Consider the following 24,661-nt stretch of genomic DNA (forward strand, 5'->3'; position numbering starts at 1 on the left):
TCTAAGGAATGTTAGTCAATGTGTGCAACCGCAATTTACATCCCCTGCTGATATTGGGAAAATAGGGCTGGATTACATCATTATAATAATTGCATTTAGACATTGTACAACACATGCTGATATTTATAAAAAAGTATTGTTTGTTTGTATAAAATTTTAGAGTTCTAAAACAGCAACATTTGGGATTTTTTAAATTCCAAAATTATAATGAATATTTTATTGTCATATTGACATTCAGTGCTTTATGTCATAAACCAAGAGATGGATTGTAGTCCGCTGTTGACCTAATAGGATAATAATAAGACAGTTTAAAAATAAATAATTGCTATCATAATTTTTAGAAGTTGACCTCTTCGCATTAATTTAGTCAGTTAACAATTAAAATCATATTTCTAATCAAGCAAGACCTGTTTCCAATTATGGATTTTTTAAAAATGTTTTGTGTGCATATTCTTTAAACTAACTATCTAACTAATTCCATATGAAGCCCCACAAATGTACCTGCGCATACCCAATATCTTTACAAAACTCCAATAAATACAGACATTATTGCACAGTAGAAAAGCTCCATGGTTTCCTAAATGATAAAATCCTCAGATATATCGATAGTTATAAGTCGCTCTGGAGAAGAGCGTCTGCTAAATGACTAAAATGTAAATGTAGTTGGCGGGAAACGAAGCATTTCTAGATCAACCCCCCATCCCATGTTTCCCTTTGTTTATGTTTCTCAGGTGGCAGTTTCTGTGACAAAAAAAAGAACAAACAAAAACAGAATAACATCAAATTGTCCCAATATATTCAAGAAGAGAAAGATTATCCAGCCAAGCCCCGTGTTGAAGTCATGTAAGTGTTCATTCAGAAGGAGTCTGTTGTGTTAGCCTAGCCTAGCCTGTAGCCAGTAGCCTTAAGCTTTAGCCTTAGCTTTAGCTTTAGCCTAGCGTAACCTAGCCTCTCTCGGCCTCCTCCAGTTTGACTTCGCTGGCCATCAAGTGTTCCCCGTGCCACTTCTTCATGTGTTTCTCCAGGGTGCTGTAGACGCTGAAGGGCATGTGGCAGATATCACAGCGGTACACCTCCTTCCCAAACTGCCCGTGGGTCTTCATGTGGCGAGTTAGCTTGGAACTCTGGGCGCAGGCGTAGCTGCAAAGGTCACACTTGTAGGGCCTCTCTCCCGTGTGGCTGCGCCGGTGCACCGTCAGGTTGCTGCAGTTCTTGAATATCTTCCCGCAGTACTCGCAGGTGTCGCTCCGTCGGCTCTCCTTACTAGGGGGTCGACCTGGCCCTGGACCCCGCAGGAGGTGAGGAGTGGAGCTGCCCTCCAGGAACTCCCCAGGAGGGGTGGAGAAGCGGAGGGAACCCGTCTCAGAGGAGGAGTGCTCTGAGGAGGTGGCGAAGGGGGACTGGCGGGCGTCGCTGAAGCCGTGGAGGAAAGGTTCTCTGATGAAGTGGCGTGAAGCGGCGTAGCCAGCCAGGAGCTGGGAATACATGTTCTCTGGGGAGATGAGGGTCGGCGCTGGAGGGAGCTCCAACTCCTTCTCCACCTTCACATCAAATATAATGAAATTCAAGTTTATCTATACTGAATTAAAAACATCTAACCCAGTAAAACAATACAACTAGATAAGGTACATTTTCCTAAAGAAAAATGATGTACTTGTTTCAGCAGTTTAAAAGTATGCTTTATGGTATTGGAAACATAAGAAAACATAAAAAGACAACAGGTTATCTAAAACAAGAGTAAAGTCACTGGTTAAGTAGCTACCTTGATTCTCTTGTTGGAGGTGATGGGGGTCGGCCGGCGGTGGAACAGACCAGTGAAGGAGTCTTCTGACCCACTAATCCTTCCGTTCATCAAGGGCCTCTCCTCTCTTCCGCACTCTCTCTCTCTGTCCATCGCTCTGTCCATCGCCCTATCCATCGCTCTCTCTCTGTCCCTCTCTCTCTCCGTCTCCCCCCTCCCAGCATCTCCCCCTTCTCCCGACTCTCCATTAGGCTGCATCTCCCTGTCCAGACTCATGGTCCTCTTGGAAGGGGCCAGTCTCAGGTGATTGTTCAGGTGGTTGTATGGGTGCATGATACCCACCCCTCCGTTCTCCGTCACTCTATCCCCACCATGAGGCTTCTCGTCTGGGGAAGGCCTCGACCCGTTCTCCATGTTCCTGTGGAACTCTGAGTCCATGGTCAGGTTAGACTCAGGCCTACTTAGGCCGTTCCTCATCTCCTCCTCATCCTCCATTTCATCCTCCTCTTCTTCCTCTTCTTCCTCCTCTTCCTCCTCCTCGTTGTCCATCCCCATTTTTCCCTCCCCCTCTCTGCTCTTCCCCTCCCCTTCTCCTCCCTCTCCTCTGCTCCCCACAGAGCCTGACTTGTGCATGTGTGTCTTCATGTGTCTCTTCAGCTTGGAGGCTTGAGAACAGGCGTGGTCACACAGATGACACTTGTAGGGCCTCTCTCCTGTGTGACTCCGTCTGTGGACTATCAGGTTGCTCTGGAACTTGAAGGTCTTCCCACAGAACTCACAGGACTTGGACTTGGCTTGGGCCTGGAACTGAATGAATGAATGAATGAATGAATGAATTAATGAATTAATGAATTAATGAATTAATGAATTAATGAATGAACGGATGAATTCTTTATTGTCCCATAGTGAAAATGTCTTGGCATCATTACAGGCATTTCTGGAATACATATAACCCATTACAATACATACAACCCTTCACTTATATACAGCATATATCCCAGGACATACTTCACATACCTGGGCTTGGTTCTGGCCCTTGGGAGTAGTGGTGGCGTCTCCCTGAGGTGTGGGGGGCTGTGGGGGGTAGGTGAGGAACGGTGGGGGCTTGGAGCCTGGCTGGAAGAGGGTTGGACTCAGCAGGCGGTGCATGGGGGGCACCCGGGTGGGCGAGAGAGGGGGTGTGGGGCCTCCGTTGTTAGTATTGTTCCCAACTGCCAGCTCTCTGAGCCTTCTGGAGAAGTCCATGGAGGGAGGCTCCATGGGGGTCAGACGCATCACCCTCTCGAAGGCACTGGGGTGCTGGGAGAGCAGGGACCCCATCTCTTTCGGACCAAGGTGTTCCAGGGGATGTCTGGGGGGCGTGGGGCTGACGAAGGGTGGTGTGGCGGGGAGCCGGGTGTCCAGATACGCCGGAGGTGGATGGGAGTGGTGGTGTTGTTGGGGACGGTGGTACTCCCTGAGTAGTGGAGCCGCCATCTGGAGGAGGTGGAAGGGATTGGAGGTGTCCCCTAGAAACGTTGGTAACGGAGAACGGGGGAGGGAGTCTCCCCCACCCATGGGAGGGGGGAGGGCCATGCGAGGGGTGAGGGTGTAGTTGGAGGGGTGTGTGTCCAGGTAGATTCTGATGCCGTGGGTGTGTTGGGCATGCTGGAGCAGGAACCAGGCGCTGGTGAAGGTATGTTTACAGGAAGTGCAGATGTAGCTGGACGGCTCATCTTTACCTGAGAGAGAGAGAGAGAGAGAGAGAGAGAGAGAGAGAGAGAGAGAGAGAGAGAGAGAGAGAGAACGAGACGGAGAATGAGACGGAGAGAGAGAGAGAACGAGATGGAGAAAGAGATGGAGAAAGAGAGAGAGAGAGAGAGAGAGAGAGAGAGAGAGAGAGAGAGAGAGAGAGAGAGAGAGAGAGAGAGAGAGAGAGAGAGAGAGAGAGAACGAGAGGGAGAGGGAGAGGGAGAGGGAGAGAAATAGAGATTGTAAGTGGTTGGTTCCTATTTTAATGAGAGGCTAAATGACTAACATGAGAAAAATGTAGAAAGAAATGCATGACTGACTGATATGAATCATCTTTAACAGTTCATGGGTCACCTATATAATATCTTAGGTATAATCAAGGTATATAATCAACATACATTGATTGACATATATTCTTTTTTTGCATATCTGGAATGGCAGCATATAAAAACATTATTTCAATGGCCTTCACACACAGGGGGGTAGGGAGGAAGGAGGAGTACAGGGGTTAGGGGGGGTAGGGAGGCAGCCATGTGGAAACTACTACTGAGAGATGGGAGGAAAGGATAGAGGGAGGGAAGGTGGGTGGGAAAGAGCGAGGGATGTCAGAGATACAAAGGGTAGGAGAAAGAGACAAGAAAGAAAGATGGATATGAGAATGAAAGAGGGAAATAATATAATATGCTATTTAGCAGACACTTTTATCCAAAGCGACTTACAGTCATGTGTGCATAAATTTTTACATATGGGTGGTCCCGGGGATCGAACCCACTACCCTGGCGTTACAAGCGCCATGCTCTACCAATTGAGCTACAGACAGACAGAGAGAGAGAGAGAGAGAGAGAGAGAGAGAGAGAGAGAGAGAGAGAGAGAGAGAGAGAGAGAGAGAGAGAGAGAGAGAGAGAGAGAGAGAGAGAGAGAGAGAGAGAGAGAGAGAGAGAGAGAGAGAGAGAGAGAGAGAGAGAGAGAGAGAGAGAGAGAGAGAGAGAGAGATTAAAAAGAAAGAGAGGTTGATAGAAGAGGTAATGTGTAAAATGTAGATTCCTCTTGTCTCAACACAGCTGCCGCATTAAACAACACTACTTCACACTGGTGGAATAACACCCAATATATGGTCCACACACACACACACACACACACTGCATCATCTATGACAAATGGTCCTTTAAATGGTCTTAAACATAATGAAACCAATTGAATGTATCAGTCAGTGTGGCACGGCCCGTCTGTCTGTGAGTCATAAAGGCTTGATTTGGAGCTTTAATTCAATTCAGGCTAACTCAGGGCGGTCATTTGCAATTACTGTAGGCCTGCTGCATACAGTGTGAACGTGGGTGTGCTGCTCACTAGGCATCTGCATCCACTTCATCATGTTATGTGGGTCTACTGCCAGCGAGAAGGCAGTATGGGGGTCTTACTCCGACTCCATCGTATTCCCGGCCCAGGCTCAAAGTCTTTTGTGATCAAATAAAGGGTATTTTAGATGGCCACACACACACACACACACACACACACACACACACACACTGCTGATTGAGAGAAGAACAGACAATATCTGAAAATGAGCCTCTCATTAACACGCTGACCCGCCTCCCCGGGGCTCTGTTTAACCAATCACTGAGCCAAGACAGCACACATCGGCACGGTTACTCGAGTCTGTCTGTGTGCGTGTGTGTGCGTGCGTGTGCTTACCTTTGTGTATATTTGTGCGTGTGTGCGTGGGTGGGTGGGTGTGTGTGTGTGGCGCACGCTAGGCCGTCTGCCCGTGTTTAGTTTGGCTGGTCTTCACAGAGCTGCTTGGCAGGCAAGCGCTGGACAGCTTACAACATGGACGGAGAGAAGAGAGGGCGAGAAGGAACGAGGGATGAGGAGGAGGGGCGTGTCTTTGGGGACCAGACACACCCCAGCTAGCACATTTGGTTCCTTGGAAGTTATGGGAACGTATGTGTTTGGTTTCACATTGGTTGTCCGGTAAAACTGCTTTTTTTTTTTTTTTTATGTTCTGAGAACAGAAGTGAACGTTTTGCCTGTTCTGGGAAAGTTTACTTTTAGGTTGCAGGGATGTTCTGAGAACTTTTGACTCTTCTTTCTTAAATGTTTTATTAACGCTCTAACTTCCAATAAGACTTTTTATTAACAGGGCTAGCTTATTTTGGATTAACTTTTTTGAACTCCAAGCACAGATAGGAAATGTGGAAATTAATTTCCTTACGCATTAAACACATTTCTTTTTTATTGTGACACGGCATCAGTGAGATTCAAACCTATGATGTTGTGTTCCCTATCCATGGAATTAGTCCACTGCACCACCGGGATGGAGCTAGCATGCCATGTTTTTTTACACATACAAAGCTGTTTATTTTAGTCTAGTCAAACAGACCCCATTTCAAAGGAAACAAGCACTCACTAAGATCACGCTTAACAACATATCAAATCAAATCAAATCATATTTTATTGTCCACATGCGCCGAATACAACAGGTGCAGACATTACAGTGAAATGCTTACTTACAGCCCTTAACCAACAGTGCACTTATTTTTATAAAAAAGTAGAATAAAACAACAAAAAAGTGTTGAGAAAAAAAGAGCAGAAGTAAAATAAAATAACAGTAGGGAGGCTATATATACAGGGGGGTACCGGTGCAGAGTCAATGTGCGGGGGCACCGGCTATTTGAGGTAGTTGAAGTAATATGTACATGTGGGTAGAGTTAAAGTGACTATGCATAAATAATTAACAGAGTAGCAGCAGCGTAAAAAGATGGGGTGGGGGGGCAGTGCAAATAGTCCGGGTAGCCATGATTAGCTGTTCAGGAGTCTTATGGCTTGGGGGTAGAAGCTGTTGAGAAGTCTTTTGGACCTAGACTTGGCACTCCGGTACTGCTTGCCGTGTGGTAGCAGAGAGAACAGTCTATGACTAGGGTGGCTGGAGTCTTTGACAATTTTGAGGGCCTTCCTCTGACACCGCCTGGTATAGAGGTCCTGGATGGCAGGAAGCTTGGCCCCAGTGATGTACTGGGCCGTAGGCACTACCCTCTGTAGTGCCTTGCGGTCGGAGGCCAAGCAGTTGCCATACCAAGCGGTGATGCAACCAGTCAGGATGCTCTCGATGGTGCAGCTGTAGAATTTTTGGAGGATCTGAGGACCCATGCCAAATCTTTACAAAGAGGCTTTGTCCCTCTTCACGACTGTCTTGGTGTGTTTGGACCATGATAGTTCGTTGGTGATGTGGACACCAAGGAACTTGAAGCTCTCAACCTGTTCCACTACAGCCCCGTCGATGAGAATGGGGGCGTGCTCAGTCCTCTTTTTTTTCCTGTAGTCCACAATCATCTCCTTTGTCTTGGTCACGTTGAGGGAGAGGTTGTTATCCTGGCACCACACGGCCAGGTCTCTGACCTCCTCCCTATAGGCTGTCTCATCGTTGTCGGTGATCAGGCCTACCACTGTTGTGTCATCGACAAACTTAATGATGGTGTTGGAGTCGTGCCAGGCCATGCAGTCATGAGTGAACAGGGAGTAAAGGAGGGGACTGAGCACGCACCCCTGAGGAGCCCCCGTGTTGAGGATCAGTGTGGCAGATGTGTTGTTACCTACCCTTACCATCTGGGGGCGGCCCGTCAGGAAGTCCAGGATCCAGTTGCAGAGGGAGGTGTTTAGTCCCAGGATCCTTAGCTTAGTGATGAGCTTTGAGGGCACTATGGTGTTGAATGCTGAGCTGTAGTCAATGAATAGCATTCTCACGTAGGTGTTCCTCTTGTCCAGGTGGGAAAGGGCAGTGTGGAGTGCAATAGAGATTGCATCATCTGTGGATCTGTTGGGGCAGTATGCAAATTGGAGTGTCTAGGGTTTCTGGGATAATGTTGTTGATGTGAGCCATGACCAGCCTTTCAAAGCACTTCATGGCTACAGACGTCAGTGCTACGGGTCGGTAGTCATTTAGGCAGGTTATCTTAGAGTCCTTGGGCACGGGGACTATGGTGGTCTGCTTGAAACATGATGGTATTACAGACTCAGTCAGGGACATGTTGAAAATGTCAGTGAAGACACTTGCCAGTTGGTCAGCACATGCTCGGAGTACACGTCCTGGTAATCCGTCTGGCCCTGCGGCCTTGTGAATGTTGACCTGCTTAAAAGTCTTACTCACATCGGCTACGGAGAGCGTGATCGCATAGTCATCCGGAACAGCTGGTGCTCTCATGCATGCTTCAGTGTTGCTTGCCTCGAAGCGAGCATAGAAGTGGTTTAGCTCGTCTGGAAGTCTTGGGTCACTGGGCAGCTCGCGGCTGTGCTTCCCTTTGTAGTCTGTAATAGTTTTCAAGCCCTGCCACATCCGACGAGCATCAGAGCTGGTGTAGTACGATTCAATCTTAGTCCTGTATTGACTCTTTGCCTGTTTGATGGTTCATCGGAGGGCATAGCGGGATTTCTTATAAGCGTCCGGGTTAGAGTCCCGCTCCTTGAAAGCAGCAGCTCTACCCTTTAGCTCAGTGCGGATGTTTCCTGTAATCCATGGCTTCTGGTTGGGGTATGTACGTACGGTCACTGTGGGGACGACATCATCGATGCACTTATTGATGAAGCCAGTGACTGATGTGGTGTACTCCTCAATGCTATCTGAAGAATCCCAGAACATGTTCCAGTCTGTGCTAGCAAAACAGTCCTGTAGCTTAGCATCTGCGTCATCTGACCACTTTTCTATTAACCGAGTCACTGGTGCTTCCTGCTTTAGTTTTTGCTCATAAGCAGGAATCAGGAGGATAGAGTTATGGTCAGATTTGCCAAATGGAGGGCGAGGGAGAGCTTTGTATGCGTCTCTGTGTGTGGAGTAAAGGTGGTCTAGAGTTTTTTTTCCTCTGGTTGCACATTTAACATGCTGGTAGAAATTAGGTAGAACGGATTTAAGTTTCTCTGCATTAAAGTCCCCGGCCACTAAGAGCGCTGCCTCTGGATGAGCGTTTTCCTGTTGACTTATGGCCTTATACAGCTCATTTAGTGCAATCTTAATGCCAGCATTGGTTTGTGCTGGTAAATAGACAGCTATGAAAACCGCCACCCCTTGTCTTACCGGAGTCAGCCGTTCTATCCTGCCGATGTAGCGTATAGCCCGCTAGCTGTATGTTGTCCATGTCGTCGTTCAGCCACGACTCGGTGAAACATAAGATATTACAGTTTTTAATGTCCCGTTGGTAGGATAACCGTAATCTTAGGTCATCCAAGATTGAAGATTGGCTAATAGGATTGATGGGAGCGGCAGTTTACTCGCTCGCACGTCGGATCCTTACAAGGCACCCCGACCTCCGTCCACGATATCTCTGTCTCTTCCTCATGCGAATGATGGGGATTTGGGCCTTGTCGGGTGTCTGTAGGATATCCTTCGCGGCCGCCTCGTTGAAGAAAAAATCTTTGTCCGTTACGAGGTGAGTAATCGCTGTCCTGATATTCAGAAGCTCTTTTTGGTTATAAGAGACGATGGCAGAAACATTATGTACAAAATAAATTACAAATAGCGCGGAAAAACACACATAATAGTACAATTGGTTAGAGGTTGTAAAACGGCAGCCATCTTCTCCGGTGCCATCTGGGTGAGAGTACAGAGCGAGTTTTGTTGATGCTGAGAACGGAATGTAATAGCGTAGTTGAACATCATGGGAGAGGGGGGGGGGGGGGGGGCACTATGGGATAAAGCCATGTGTGTGTGTGTGTGTGTGTGTGCGCATGTGTGTGTATGTATGCCTATATGTGTGTGGCTAGCTAATCAACCCCCACAGACCCCTCCTGTGTGACATCTTCCAGAGAGAGTGCCATATGCTGTTAGAGCCTATGTGTCAGTTAATAGACTGGCAGTTGATGGCTCTCTGCTGATGGCTCTCTTCTGATGGCTCTCTTCTGATGGCTCTCCGCTGATGGCTCTCTGATGATGGCTCTCTGCTGATGCTTTCTTCTGATGGCTCTCTGCTGATGGCTTTCTGCTGATGGCTTTCTTCTGATGGCGCTCTGCTGATGGCTTTCTGTTGATGGCTCTCTGCTGATGGCTTTCTGCTGATGGCTTTCTGCTGATGGCTTTCTGCTGAAGGCTCTCTGCTGATGGCTCTCTGTTGATGGCTCTCTTTGATGGCTCTCTTCTGATGGCTCTCTGCTGATGGCTTTCTGCTGATGGCTCTCTACTGATGGCTCTCTGCTGAAGGCTCTGCTGATGGCTTTCTGCTGAAGGCTCTGTTGATGGCTCTCTGCTGATGGCTTTTTTCTAAAGGCTCTGCTGATTGCTCTCTGCTGAAGGCTCTGCTGATGGCTTTCTGCTGATGGCTTTCTGCTGAAGGCTCTGCTGATGGCTCTCTGCTGATGGCTTTCTTCTAAAGGCTCTGCTGATGATGCTCTGCTACTGCTTAATGATGGACAAACACTAATTTCATCAACTTCTCTTACAAGCAGGGGAGAGTGAGGGGGAGGAGGAGAGTGAGGGGGAGGAGGAGAGAGAGAGAGAGAGGGAGAGAGAGAGAGGAAGAGGAGGAGAGAGAGGGGAGGAGGAGAGTGAGGGGGAGGGGGAGGAGGAGAGAGAGAGAGAGACAGAGAGAGACAGACAGAGACAGAGACAGAGAGAGAGAGAGAGAGAGAGAGAGAGAGGAGGAGGAGAGAGAGGGGGAGGAGGAGGAGAGAGAGGAGAGAGAGAGAGAGAGAGAGAGAGAGGAGAGGGGGAGGAGAGAGAGAGAGAGAGAGAGAGAGAGAGAGAGAGAGAGAGAGAGAGAGAGGGGGGGGAGGAGAGAGAGAGAGAGAGAGAGAGAGAGAGAGAGAGAGAGAGAGAGAGAGAAAGAGGATATGCAAATGAGCCAATCAGGGCTCTGCGTCTTGTAATGTCAGCTGTCTCTGTGTTATGCTGTGAAATCCCCCATCAGCCTCCCAATCAGGAAATACAACATCTACATGTAGTAGAGGCCCACGAAGCCTGGTGGACACACAGACACACACACACACCAGAGTAGCCACCCAAATACACACGCACACACACACATCAGAGAAGCCACAAGCACACAAACACGAATACACACACGCACACCAGTGAGAGAGGGGAGAGATGTCTATGTATCTATCGCTCCAGTCAATAAAGGCTGTGCTATGATTCAATTTGCAGTAATTACCGTCTTCCGTCCACTGACACACACAATTCTGTCCGCATATACACACATACACACACCGGCCGCACACACACACACACACACACACACACCATACTACCCTCTGCCACTGACGTGTTCAACTACCAGCTACCGCACTTACACTGTAGTCTCCATGGACACAGCGACGAGATCAAATGGCCCAATTTACTCCCCCTCCTCCCCCCTCCTCCCCCCTCCTCACCACTCCTCCCCCCTCCTCACACACCCCCTCACACTTCAGTCAATATGACTGGGATGAGAGGTTAACTAGCTAAATTGAATCGTGTGGCAGTTATATTGTTATGTGACAATCTGTGCAGCAATGTTAGTTACTCACAGCTTATCACTTGTCTATTTCTATTGGCTCTGGGGAGAGAGTTGCCTATATAGGTACAGATCTAGGATCAGCTTACCTGACCAAATCATAACCTTCATCATTAGGTGAAGCGGATGCAAAATGAGCTTAGAGCAGTGTGTCTAGGGGGTAACATTATTCTACTCCAAATTGAGTGGGAGAGGCCAGTCGCCATAGTGAGGTGGGCCAGTCGCCATAGTGGGAGGGGTCATTAGCCATAGTGAGGTGGGCCAGTAGCCATAGTGGGAGGGGCCATTAGCCATAGTGAGGTGGGCCAGTAGCCATAGTGGGAGGGGCCATTAGCCATAGTGAGGTGGGCCAGTAAGCCATAGTAGGAGGGGCCATTAGCCATAGTGAGGTGGGCCAGTAGCCATAGTGGGAGGGGTCATTAGCCAAAGTGAGGTGGGCCAGTAGCCATAGTGGGAGGGGTCATTAGCCATAGTGAGGTGGGCCAGTAGCCATAGTGGGAGGGGTCATTAGCCATAGTGAGGTGGGCCAGTAGCCATAGTGGGAGGGGTCATTAGCCAAAGTGAGGTGGGCCAGTAGCCATAGTGGGAGGGGCCATTAGCCATAGTGAGGTGGGCCAGTAGCCATAGTAGGAGGGGTCATTAGCCATAGTGAGAGGAGACAGTAGTCAGACAGGAAGTCATTAATGGTGGGTATATGCGTAGAGGTGGGCCAATCATAAAATAGTTCCCCTCCCTCCTAGGATAGTTTCTGCGAAACCACCACCAGGCCAATTAGGTGTTCTGTAGGTACCTTAGATCTTAAGCCTAATGTCGCTTTTATTCTTTCCACATTGGCTTTAATAGCAATTATTAGCTTTAAAAGCACAAACAAAATGTCAGGGAGAAGGGAGAGAGAGAGAGAGAGAGAGAGAGAGAAGAGAGAGAGAGAGAGAGAGAGAGAGAGAGAGAGAGAGAGAGAGAGAGAGAGAGAGAGAAGAGAGAGAGAGAGAGAGAGAGAACTGTGCCATGGTATTGAATGACTACATCTGGGGGTTAGAGAAGAAAGTGAGGCTTGGTAAGGTTTGAAGCAGCAGATGGATTAACACACACACACACACGGTAAAACACACACACACGGTAACACACTCACACGGTAAAAACCCACACACGGTAACACACACACACACGGTAACACACACACCCTCTAATGGGCCACGGATTCAGAGTGACACACACACATCGCCACAGCAACAGATTTGCATATAGAACAAAGCCGCCTCCAGGCGAGGCCACCAGGACCAACACACTGACACACACACACTCACCTCTGACACACACTGACACACATATTGCCTCCCACCCTGGATGCACCTGTCAGGGGCGAGGTGCTGTTAAAAGGTCCTCATTAGAATGGCTTTGATCTAGAGGCTCACGGGGGTCCCCTGCAAACTCACCCACCTGCTCCTGTTCCCTCACCCCCCCCCTCTCCCTACCCCCTCACCTGCTCCTCCAGCCTGCTCCCCTCTCTCCTCACCCCCTCATCTGCTCCTCCAACCTGCTCCCCTCTCTCCTCACCCCTCACCTGCTCCTCCCTCTGCTCCCCTCTCTGCTCACCCCCATCACCTGCTCCTCCCCCCTGCTCCCCTCTCTCCTCACCCCTCACCTGCTCCTCCCCCCTACTCCCCTTTCCTGCCCCCTCTCAGCTCTGCTGTCTCTGCATGCCCCTCTCAGCTCTGCTGTGGGCGGCAGAAAGCCTTAGCGGTTAAGAGTGTGTTGGGCCAGTAACTGAAAGGTCGCTGGTTCAAATCCCCGAGCTAACTAGGTGAAAAATCTGTCGATGTGCCCTTGAGCAAGGCACTTAGCCCTAATTGCTCCTGTAAGTTGTTCTGGATAAGAGTGTCTGCTAGACCGGTTCCAATCCCAGTGCAAAACAACTGACATAATTTCAACTGATTTCATTTCAAAGATTTGCATAGGCTAGGTGTTGCATTATTTTCTTAACAGTCAGCATAGATACATGTCAGATAAAGGTACGAAGATCCAGGCCTATATATGTACAATTTCTGAAAATGGTCCCCCCAAGAGGTTGGCTGAGACTATGTAGGCTACACAGACCAGTTCCAGCACAAAACTACAGTATCATTATTTCCAAAGATTTGCATGTGTGTTCTAACAACTATGGTGAACAGGAAACCAGGCCCGCACAGTAAGCCTTGACTCAGCTTGGTTCTGGGCAGGAGTGTGAAAAGGGTACATGTCTTCTCAAGCCAGAGACTGTGGAGAGGCAGGAAGGGAGCAGAATAGAGCTGCATATTGGCCACTGTGAGGGTGGCAGTAGCAGGAAGGTGGTATGGCTCTCACACAGTGGGGATGGCTCCACACTAACTCAAAGCAGGCCTAGGCCCAGTATAACTACTCAAGTGTGTGTGAGCTCTGTGTGTGTGTGTGTGTGTGTGTGTGTGTGTGTGTGTGTGTGTGTGTTGTGCCTGCATCTGTAGCCAATCTGAGTTAGACTGGTGAAAGCCCTAAAGAGACATAGAGGGGGGGGGGGGGGGGGGGGGGGGGATTAAACAATAAAGGTATCATGTATATCTCCATAAAGCGTATCATGTATATCTCCATAAAGGTATCATGTATCTCCAGCAACATAACCAGAGACAGGCAATAACAACCAGCCTCTCATGTAGCAAACTATGGGAGCTGCTCTGCTCCAAGCCTCCAGGGCATCTCTCAGAGCACAAGGAGAAGCTGTGAAAAATAACTGGAAAGACCTCTCTGTCAGTAAGAGCTATGGTTCTTGGCTCAGCCTCTGTAATCGCTCGAAAAAAGCTTGAGCTCCAAAAGTGCATTAGCTAAGCTTTCTGAGGCATTTCTGTGAGCCTGACTCATCGACTCATAACTGGAGTGTGTTTGTCTGTGTGTGTGTGTGTGTCTGTGTGCTGGGGTCTCGCTGGCTCTGCCGTCAATCATGTGGCGCTGGATGAGTTTGATGGATGACTATCACTCGTACTTGTGGCTGAGAGAAGAAAAGATGCAGGGAATGGAGAGGAGAGAGGAGAGGAGAGAGGAGAGAGAGAGTGAGAGAGAGAGAGAGAGAGAGAGAGAGAGAGAGAGAGAGAGAGAGAGAGAGAGAGAGAGAGGAGAGAGAGAGAGAGAGAGAGAGCGAGAGAGAGGAGAGAGAGAGAGAGAGAGAGACAGACAGAGAGACAGAGAGACAGAGAGATATATAGAGGATAGAGAGAGCTGAGTTCAGAGTAAACGTGATGAGGTTCATTATTTTCTGTTGCTCCCTCCCTCCCTCCCTCCCTCCCTATAGTCTCTCTCTGCCAGTTGATATGGTCTCTCTCTCTGTCAGTTCATATGGTCTCTCTCTGCCAGTTGATATGGTCTCTCTCTCTGTCAGTTCATATGGTCTCTCTCTGTCAGTTCATATGGTCTCTCTCTGTCAGTTCATGTGGTCTCTCTCTCTCTCTTTCAATTCATATGGTCTCTCTTTCTCTCTCTGTCAGTTCATTCTCTCTCGTTCAATTGATATGGTCTCTCCCTCTATCTCTCTGTCAGTTCATATGGTCTCTCCTGTAATAACCATTCTGCTGTGATGTTCTAAATGTCACATGGAGTCTGGCAGTTCTGCTGCTCTGCTCTGCTGTGGGAGGTATGTAAGCCTGTCCCAGGTGGGGCTTGGGATGGGACTGGGGATGGGTCTGGGCCTGGGGCTGTTACTGGGACTGGGGCTTTGGCTAGGGTTGGAGCTGGGCAGGGCTGGAGTTATGGGGGATCTTAGGTGGCCTGGCCTGCCCTACCGTACCTACTTGCCCGTATAAATAAAATATTTAGATATTGAGAATTTATTTGACCGAGACAGACGCCGAGAGAAACACGCATCAATCTCGGTCAGATAAAGCATCCGAGTGAGGGAAACAGCGCCCCTCTGTCTCAGTATGTGCAGCCCATGTATCTGATACTGTCTGGACCAAAAGAGTATGGCATGTCATACTATTTTTGGCCACACAGTATCAGATACATGGGTTACATCTAGTAAGACAGAGGGGCACTGTTTCGCTCGCTGGGATGCTTTATCCGGAGAGAGGTTTCAGCCATGCAAATTGAAGGAAAGTTGGCAGGTGCTGGACTCTTCGGATGCTGGAATTATTTTTGATGAATGTGCGAAGGTAACCTACTTTTTGAATAGGCAGCGTGTCCAATAGGCTTAACGTAAATTGAAATAAATACAGTACATTCGGAAAGTATTCAGACCCCTTGACTTTTTCCATGTTTTGTTACATTACAGCCTTATTCAAAAATTGTTGAAATAGATTTTTTCCCTCATCAATCTACACAAAATACCCCATAATCACAAAGCAAAAACAGATTTTTTGAAATGTTTGCACATTTATTAAAAATACAAAAACGGAAATATCACATTTACCTAAGTATTCAGACCCTTTACTCAGTACTTTGTTGAAGCACCTTTGGCAGCGATTACAGCCTCAAGTCTTCTTGGGTATGACGCTACAAGCTTGGCACGCCTGTATTTGGGGAGTTTCTCCCATTCTTCTCTGCAGATCCTCTCAAGCTCTGTCAGGTTGGATGGGGAGCATCACTGCACAGCTATTTTCAGGACTCTCCAGAGATGTTCGATCAGGTTCAAGTCTGGGCTCTGTCTGGACCACTCAAGGACATTCAGAGATTGTCCCAAAGCTACTCCTTCGTTGTCTTGGCTGTGTGCTTAGGGTCGTTGTCCTGTTGGAAGGTGAACCTTCGCCCCAGTCTGAGGTCCTGATCACTTTGGAGCAGGTTTTCATCAAGGATCTCTCTGTACTGTAGTACTCTGTAGCATTCATTTTTCCTTCGATCCTGACTGGTCTCACAGTCCCTGCCGCTGAAAAACATCCCCACAGCATGATGCTGCCACCACTGTGCTTCACAGTAGGGATGGTGCCAGGTTTCCTCCAGATGTGACGCTTGGCATTCAAGCCAAAGAGCTCAATCTTGGTTTCATCAGACCAGAGAATCCTGTTTCTCATGGTCTGAGAGTTTTTAGGTGCCTTTTGGCAAACTCCAATCGGGCTGTCATGTGCCTTTTACTGAGGAGTGGCTTCCGTCTGGCCACTCTACCATAAAGGCCTGATTGGTGGAGTGCTGCAGAGATGGTTGTCCTTCTAGAAGGTTCTCCCATATCCACAGAGGAACTCTGGAGCTCTGTCAGAGTGACCATCGGGTTCTCAGTCACCTCCCTGACCAAGGCCCTCAGTTTGGCCAGGTGGCCAGCTCTAGGAAGAGTCTTGGTGGTTCCAAACTTCTTCCATTTAAGAATGATGGAGGCCACTGTGTTCTTGGGGACCTTCAATGCTGCAGACATATTTTTGTACCCTTCCCCAGATCTGTGCCTCGACACAATCCTGTCTCTGAGCTCTACGGACAAGTCCTTCGACCTCATGGCTTGGTTTTTGCTCTGACATGCACTGTCAACTGTGGGACCTTATATAGACAGGTGTGTGCCTTTCCAAATCATGTCCAATTACATTTTACATTTTAGTCATTTAGCAGACGCTCTTATCCAGAGCGACTTACAGTTAGTGAGTGCATACATTTTCATACTGGCCCCCCGTGGGAAACGAACCCACAACCCTGGCACAGGGGCCAGTATGAAAATCAGTATGTCCAATCAATTGAATTTACCACAGGTGCATCGTTAGATGCTTTTTTGCCCTTCTGCATCACTTTATCCACAGAAGATCCCTGCTAAACATAGAATAAACATCTGTCTGACTGTGGCTGCCGATAACTTCAGAACGAAGTTGACTACAATTAAAAGGTTGCCAAAGTATTTGCAATTGTTACAAACAAGTGAAGGATAGAACGATGCTTCAAATAAAAACTGAGATGACTGCATTAAAATATACATAGCCTATACACTGAGAGAACAAAACATTAGGATCACCTTCCTAATATTGAGTTGCAGAACAGCCTCAATTCGTCAGGGCATGGACTCTACAAGGTGTCGAAAGCGTTCCACAGGGAGGCTGGCCCATGTTGACTCCAATGCTTCCCACAGTTGTGTCAAGTTGGCTGGATATCCTGGATGTCCTTTGGGTGGTGGACCATTCTTCATACACACCAGAAACTGTTTGGCGTGAAAAATCCAGCAGCGTTGCAGTTCTTGACACAAACCGGTTACCATTCTCATTCTAGGAGCGGAAACGTTGTTTGCAGAGTTCACAACCTGGTACACTTGTGAGAAACAGATATATTCTTTTTTCATGTCCATAATTTACGAGTTTTGTAAATCAATTCATTGTCTTTTGTTTGGTGTGCTCCATGTGAGCAATGAGCATGTGTCTGCTTTCTCTGTCCTTTTTGATGATGAGGGATCACACGTGTGCATGCCTGAGCACGCATAGCAGTACCTGGCCTGCTGCGTGCAAATGTAGGAAATTGCCCATTTGGGGATGTTTGATTTCTGATTGTCTGAACTCACCACGTCCACCACTAATAAGCTGAGCTTCTCAGTCATTTTTTCTTCAACTCAAACAGTAAGTCAACTAAGTATATATATTGTTTTACATCCACTGTGAATGGTAATATTTCCTCAATTCTCACAGTATTTGAAAAATCTTTCCAACACTCTCCCCATCGATAATCACCAAACCTTGGTGTGAAAGAGCAAGAATAGCATGATCTGATGGTCCCATATATCCAGTGGAAACGTCATAAAATACCTGAACACTTTTCCCTTGCGCGGGAAACTCTGAGGGCCCGGAATAGGCTAGTTGAGACAATGTTGCATGTTCGCCGGGCGAAAGCTTCAGGCCAGACCCAGTTGATTGATTTGATACAATGTTGCACTTCACTAAGCGATGACCGATAGAAAGGGAAAACCTGCATTTTCATCAGGATATTTTCTACTGGTTTTATTTGTCAGCTTTATGTATTTTTACTTAGTTGACAATGGAAGTTAAATGCCTACTGCTGCATTGGCCTATAGGCCAGGAATATGCATGCATTCATTTCTTTAGCCGCGAACAGTGTATCAATGTGTCCATATGACAGAGGCTGGTGCTCTCGCATTAGTTGGATTTTTACTTTTAGATTTGTATCTTTTTAATTCAGATGTTTATGATTAACCAAGTAACAATGATTTTGAGAAACAAGAAGGTTATTATTGAAATGAAACTGTTCCACGAAAATGCGCATCGGCTATGAAAAATCATAACTGGCACGGAGATCGGTAGATAAGCTTCCCCAAACTTAAAACTCATGCTCCGCCTATGAAGTGATTTGTTTGACAATCAGATGAAAACATCATGACTGGTTGTGTCCATACCAAAATTAAAAGGTAATACATTTTTACATTTAAATTCCATGTCTTTTCAATAAAACCAATCTACAAAATAGGAGGTCCTGTGAAGAAAACGTGCCCCCCTATGGAAATCAAATGCCCATCCAACTGATTAGTTCTGGGAAGGGGTTAGGATGGGATGTGGGAAAAGGGCCGGTTACGGCGAACTGGGGATGAGGACTTTGGGCTGCAGGTCTGGGGACGAAGAGGAGCAGCTGGGAGGAACTGGGGGACATGGAGACTGGGAACCAGGCTGAGGCTGCAGGACTAGTGTGGACTGGGGAGTGACTGGCAGCATGGCCTGCTTATGTGGGTTAATAACCAGAACAGAGCATTCTCTGGCAGGCTCAGACAGCACAGCACAGTACACTGCAGCTTAATGATATCCACCTGGGCCTGTCAACCAGTTACATTTACCCCCTTACACTGTCATACCCCCAACCTCACAGGGACCAAGCCTTCCTTCCTAACCAATTGGGGAGCCATACAAACCTCTCCTCGCATGCTGCCACATACCTGGGGCTGTATTCACAAACATACCTGGGGCTGTATTCACAAACATACCTGGGGCTGTATTCACAAACATACCTGGGGCTGTATTCACAAACATACCTGGGGCTGTATTCACAAACATACCTGGGGCTGTATTCACAAACATACCTGGGGCTGTATTCACAAACATACCTGGGGCTGTATTCACAAACTCTCAGAGTAGGAGTGCTGATCTAAGATCAGAAAGTATTCACACCCTTTGACTTTTCCCACATTTTGTTGTGTTCCAGCCTGAATTGGAAAATGATTATATAGAGCTTTTTTTTGTCACTGGCCTACACACAATACCCCATAATGCCAAAGTGGAATTATGTTTTTTGAAATGTGTACAAATTAATTAAAAATGAAAATCTGAAATGTGTTGAGTCAATAAGTATTCAACCCCTTTGTTGTGGCAAGCCTAAATAAGTTCAGGAGTAAAAATGTGCTTAACAAGTAACATAATAAGTTGCATGGACTCACTCTGTGTACAATAATAGTGTTTTTGTGATTTTTGAATGACCACCTCATCTCTGAACCCAACACATATAATTATCGTAAGGTCCCTCAGTCAAGCAGTGAATTTCAAACACAGATTCAACCACAAAGACCAGGGAGGTTTTCCAATGCCTCGCAAAGAAGGGCACCTATTGGCAGTAGTGGTGTGTAAAATCACCGGGGAAGCCAAGCCAGGGAAAAAAAGTCATATTACAACCTATGTGTTATGATAATTGCATTGCCTTGACACCGTGATATATAGGCCTAAGGCCGAGACATTAAGAAGACACAGTGGCAGAATAAATTCAACCACACAAATTCAATCAAACCGGAGAGCAACATCTGTCCGGTGAAGTCCACAAAACATATTGCATGTAACAGTCACATGACCTACAGCATGGTCAAGCTAGTTAATGTTTCCGACATTTTCGGACTAGTAAACAAATATTGATTTAGAACCACAGGCGAGTTACCGCAAGTCGCAAAGAAAACAGGCACTATTCCAGCAACATTTTCAACATTTCAACGTCATCTAATCACCTCTGCTTAGTCTAATACAGTGATAACTAAAAGACACCAAAAACGATTTAGTCCAATCATCGTAAGATAAATATGATGTGGCTGTCCATGGTAGCCTACTGATTTGTGTGTGTGTGTGTGCGTGCGTGCGTGCGTGTGTGTGTGTGTGTGTGTGTGCGTGTGGGTGTGTGTGTGTGTGTGTGTGTGTGTGTGTGTGTGTGTGTGTGTGTGTGTGCGTGCGTGTGTGTGGGTGTGCGCGTGCGTACAAGTAGAAAAAACATGTTGACTCATCCTACTTCTAGAGAAACGCCAATGCCACCCTCCTCTTTCATGTTGCCTAAATTGTCTTTGACTCTGTCATACAGTACATGCTTTTAGTTTTTGTTGTCCTGGGCTACCTGGCTAAAATGCTTTCTCACTAGCTTAACTTTCTTTCATGGGCAACAATGTGCCAGGCCAGCTAGTTAACATTAGCCTAATGCAGCTAGCTACATATTGAACTTCCATCCTCTCAAGCCAGGGGCACAATTTATGAATTTATGGTTGGATCAGAATTGTTGTTAAAATCATTGGCCAGTACAGATAATTAAGTAAAACTGCAAGTCTAAATCCCTATCTCCATCCATGGCTAATTTAGAAAAGGGATGATTTTAGCTAGCTAGCTAGCCACTGGAGGACAGCAAGTAACAACACAACGAGATGCTACAATTCAAGTTTTTGGCTTTTGATGTAATGTGATTGGTGTTAAGCCAAATCCAAACCGTCTGCCCTTGACTCTTTCTTTTACATTTTACATTTGACATTTTAGTCATTTAGCAGACGCTCTTATACAGAGCGACTTACAGTTAGTGAGTGCATACATTATTATTATATATATTTTTTTCATACTGGCCCCCCGTGGGAATCAAACCCTTTGGTGCGCTAGGACCATTCACAGCTGAGCTAATTCAGTTCAGCTCAACGCTGATTGGCTATTATTTTATACTTTTTTTATCAAGGGATGCCAAATGCTCGCTTGCTTTACTTGCATTCAATGCTACGGGTGACAACAATGTCATACTCTTTTTGACCAGACAGGGCTACACATACGGAGACAGAGGGGCACTGTTTCATTCACTCGGATGCTTTCTCCCGTGAGATACATTCAGACTCTTGCTAATTGAAGGAAATTGATGAAACACAGAGAGACGAAAGATACATTATTTTGTATGTTTAAAAAAGAATAATAGAGAAGCCTGGCTTCCCTTGGCTTCCATGAATACACGCCACTGTCTCTCTGTGGCCTTCTAAAAAAAAAAACACTAAGGTGTGTCAAACCAAACCAAACCAAATCGTCTCTTGGCTTACACTGGAGTTGTCAGCTAAAATACCACGTCTCACTCTGCAACACCCTCTCCCCTCCACTAAAACACACACACAGGAGAACACATACACACACTAACTAACACACACACAGTGACAGGCAGGTGTGTGAGAACGATTGGGCTGTGTTTGGCCCTGGGCTTCCCCTGTGGGTTTTCTTTCTCTGTCCCTGGGCAGTACACAGACTAGGGGGAGGGGGAGGGAGAGAGAGAGAGAGAGAGAGAGAGAGAGAGAGAGAGAGAGAGAGAGAGAGAGAGAGAGAGAGAGAGAGAGAGAGAGAGAGAGAGAGAGAGAGAGAGAGAGAGAGAGAGAGAGAGAGCATCCCCTGACTCTTATCAGTCTGATGCATTTCCTGCTCCTGGCATGGCTCCTGCATAGCTTATGGTTAAGAAGGCTTTCATCCATCCAGACTGCCTTCAGCACACACAAGCACACACATGCACATACACACATTTGTTGTACTATCCTTGTGGGGACCAAACAATTGATTCCTATTTAAAATCCTATTTTCCCTAACCCCTAACCCTAAACCGAAACCTAAACCTAAACCTAACCCTAAAATAGCTTTTTTCCTTGTGGAGACCGGCAAAATGTCCCCACTTGTCCAAATTGTCCTTGTTTTGCTACCCTGTGAGGACTTCTGGTCCCCACAAGGATAGTAAAACCAAACACCCACATCCCTGGGTGCCCTGGCTGTTGCCTCCTGCCACAGGCCCAGACTACAGGCACAGACTAGCTCATTGCTCCACTGGCACCAATCACACTGATAACATCACAGGCTTTATTTCATTTAACTCTGTTCTGTGAAAGAGGAAGGAGGAGAAAGGCTGTGTGTGTGTGTGTGTGTGTGTGTGTGTGTGTGTGTGTGTGTGTGTGTTTTAGGTTTACTTATTACCATGGTACCTCTGTAACCTTGAAGAGATAATTCCCCTGGCTCTATTGTCATCAGCCGCCATAGACATGACAGCACAGGCTCCCTTCTCAACACAGAACATTTACAAGAGAAATGGGATTTTATTTTTTTACAAAAAAGGAGGGGATATATACAGAGAGTATGAAATTCCACAATAACTTAAAAAGAAGAAATGAACAGGTAATATACATCAAACCCGTCTTGGTTTAATTACTACAAGTTTTAATAAAACAAAAAGAAGAAATTATATTATTTGAAGAACATCATTTCCATTATTTATCAGTGATACATACAACTGACAATAATGCAGCTATTAAAATTAAGTGTTTTAGCGGCCTATTGTGTTTTTACTGAACTACCAAACAAAAGAGGAAGAAAGCAATCAATAATAATAATAATATTTGTGGTGAAACACATTGTAAACCATAAACACTGTCTCCTCACTTTAACAGTACTACACCACCCAGACAGCTCGGCCAATAAGACGATTAGAGACATAACAACGCTAAAGTAACACTACCCGTTCTCTCTAACACACAAGATCCTCTGTAGCTCAGCTGGTAGAGCACGGCGCTTGTAACGCCAAGGTAGTGGGTTCGATCCCCGGGACCACCCATACACAAAAAAAATGTATGCATGCATGACTGTAAGTCGCTTTGGATAAAAGCGTCTGCTAAATGGCATATTATTATTATTATATTATTATAAAAACCGCACTAAAAGCAGCCAGTATGCAAACACACCACACACATTTCATCAGAAAAGCTCTCCTTTGCCCTAAACGGGGTCTATAGCTCTGAACTTTTCAGACAGTACAATATACTTTTTATCCCATGTCTGTCATCTATGCAAGGCTTCAGTTGTTACCTAAAGACTGTTTTTTTTAAAGCAGGGATAAGTCTCTGTCTATGTTGCAGGGCAGGTTTCTAAGTGTTTTGACCCTCCCTGGTCGGTCAAAACTGTCTTTGTTGGCATCATATTCAATCTTTAGAATTATAGCCTTTCTTGGGTGAATCATAGGACCTTAGTGTCAAGCCTCAAGAGTACCTGCACAGCAAAGCCTAGGGCTCAACCTTGACGGTATTCAATCTGAATCACAAGGTGTACAGTGGGGGACAAAAGTATTTGATCCCCTGCTGATTTTGTACGTTTGCCCACTGACAAAGAAATGATCAGTCTATAATTTTAATGGTAGGTTTATTTGAACAGTGAGAGACAGAATAACAACAAAAAAATCCAGAAAAACGCATGTCAAAAATGTTATAAATTGATTTGCATTTTAATGAGGGAAATAAGTATTTGACCCCCTCTCAATCAGAAAGATTTCTGGCTCCCAGGTGTCTTTTATACAGGAAACGAGCTGAGATTAGGAGCACACTCTTAAAGGGAGTGCTCCTAATCTCAGCTTGTTACCTGTATAAAAGACACCTGTCCACAGAAGCAATCAATCAATCAGATTCCAAACTCTCCACCATGGCCAAGACCAAAGAGCTCTCCAAGGATGTCAGGGACAAGATTGTAGACCTACACAAGGCTGGAATGGGCTACAAGACCATCGCCAAGCAGCTTGGTGAGAAGGTGACAACAGTTGGTGCGATTATTCGCAAATGGAAGAAACACAAAATAACTGTCAATCTCCCTCGGCGTGGGGCTCCATGCAAGATCTCACCTCGTGGAGTTACAATGATCATAAGAACGGTGAGGAATCAGCCCAGAACTACACGGGAGGATCTTGTCAATGATCTCAAGGCAGCTGGGACCATAGTCACCAAGAAAACAATTGGTAACACACTACGCCGTGAAGGACTGAAATCCTGCAGCGCCCGCAAGGTCCCCCTGCTCAAGAAAGCACATATACATGCCCATCTGAAGTTTGCCAATGAACATCTGAATGATTCAGAGGAGAACTGGGTGAAAGTGTTGTGGTCAGATGAGACCAAAATGGAGCTCTTTGGCATCAACTCAACTCACCGTGTTTGGAGGAGGAGGAATACTGCCTATGACCCCAAGAACACCATCCCCACCGTCAAACATGGAGGTGGAAACATTATGCTTTGGGGGTGTTTTTCTGCTAAGGGGACAGGACAACTTCACCGCATCAATGGGACGATGGACGGGGCCATGTACCGTCAAATCTTGGGTAAGAACCTCCTTCCCACATCCAGGGCATTGAAAATGGGTCGTGGGTGGGTATTCCAGCATGACAATGACCCAAAACACACGGCCAAGGCAACAAAGGAGTGGCTCAAAAACAAGCACATTAAGGTCCTGGAGTGGCCTAGCCAGTCTCCAGACCTTAATCCCATAGAAAATCTGTGAAGGGAGCTGAAGGTTCAAGTTGCCAAACGTCAGCCTTGAAACCTTAATGACTTGGAGAAGATCTGCAAAGAGGAGTGGGACCAAATCCCTCCTGAGATGTGTGCAAACCTGGTGGCCAACTACAAGAAACGTCTGACCTCTGTGATTGCCAACAAGGGTTTTGCCACCAAGTACTAAGTCATGTTTTGCATAGGGGTCAAATACTTATTTCCCTCATTAAAATGCAAATCAATTTATAAAAATGTTTTTGT

The 24,661-nt window shown here is 46.5% G+C and overlaps 1 protein-coding gene across 1 annotated transcript in view; it reads right to left on the minus strand.

The window, feature by feature from the left end:
* Positions 1-944: 944 nt before the first annotated feature.
* The window catches only part of LOC311114563 (B-cell lymphoma/leukemia 11B-like), a gene marked incomplete at both ends in the record, with an annotated part of 32,154 nt that continues 8,437 nt past the window's right edge, over positions 945-24,661 (minus strand). The window contains 3 exons of the mRNA XM_084189803.1: positions 945-1,541; positions 1,763-2,548; positions 2,759-3,462. Of these exons, the coding sequence (XP_084045929.1) occupies positions 945-1,541; positions 1,763-2,548; positions 2,759-3,462 (2,087 nt within the window). The remainder of the gene's footprint in view (positions 1,542-1,762; positions 2,549-2,758; positions 3,463-24,661) is intronic.

The sequence above is a fragment of the Coregonus lavaretus genome (assembly GCF_964263955.1).
Source record: "Coregonus lavaretus genome assembly, contig: HAP1_SCAFFOLD_1576, whole genome shotgun sequence".
In the NCBI taxonomy this organism is placed as follows: Eukaryota; Metazoa; Chordata; class Actinopteri; order Salmoniformes; family Salmonidae; genus Coregonus; species Coregonus lavaretus.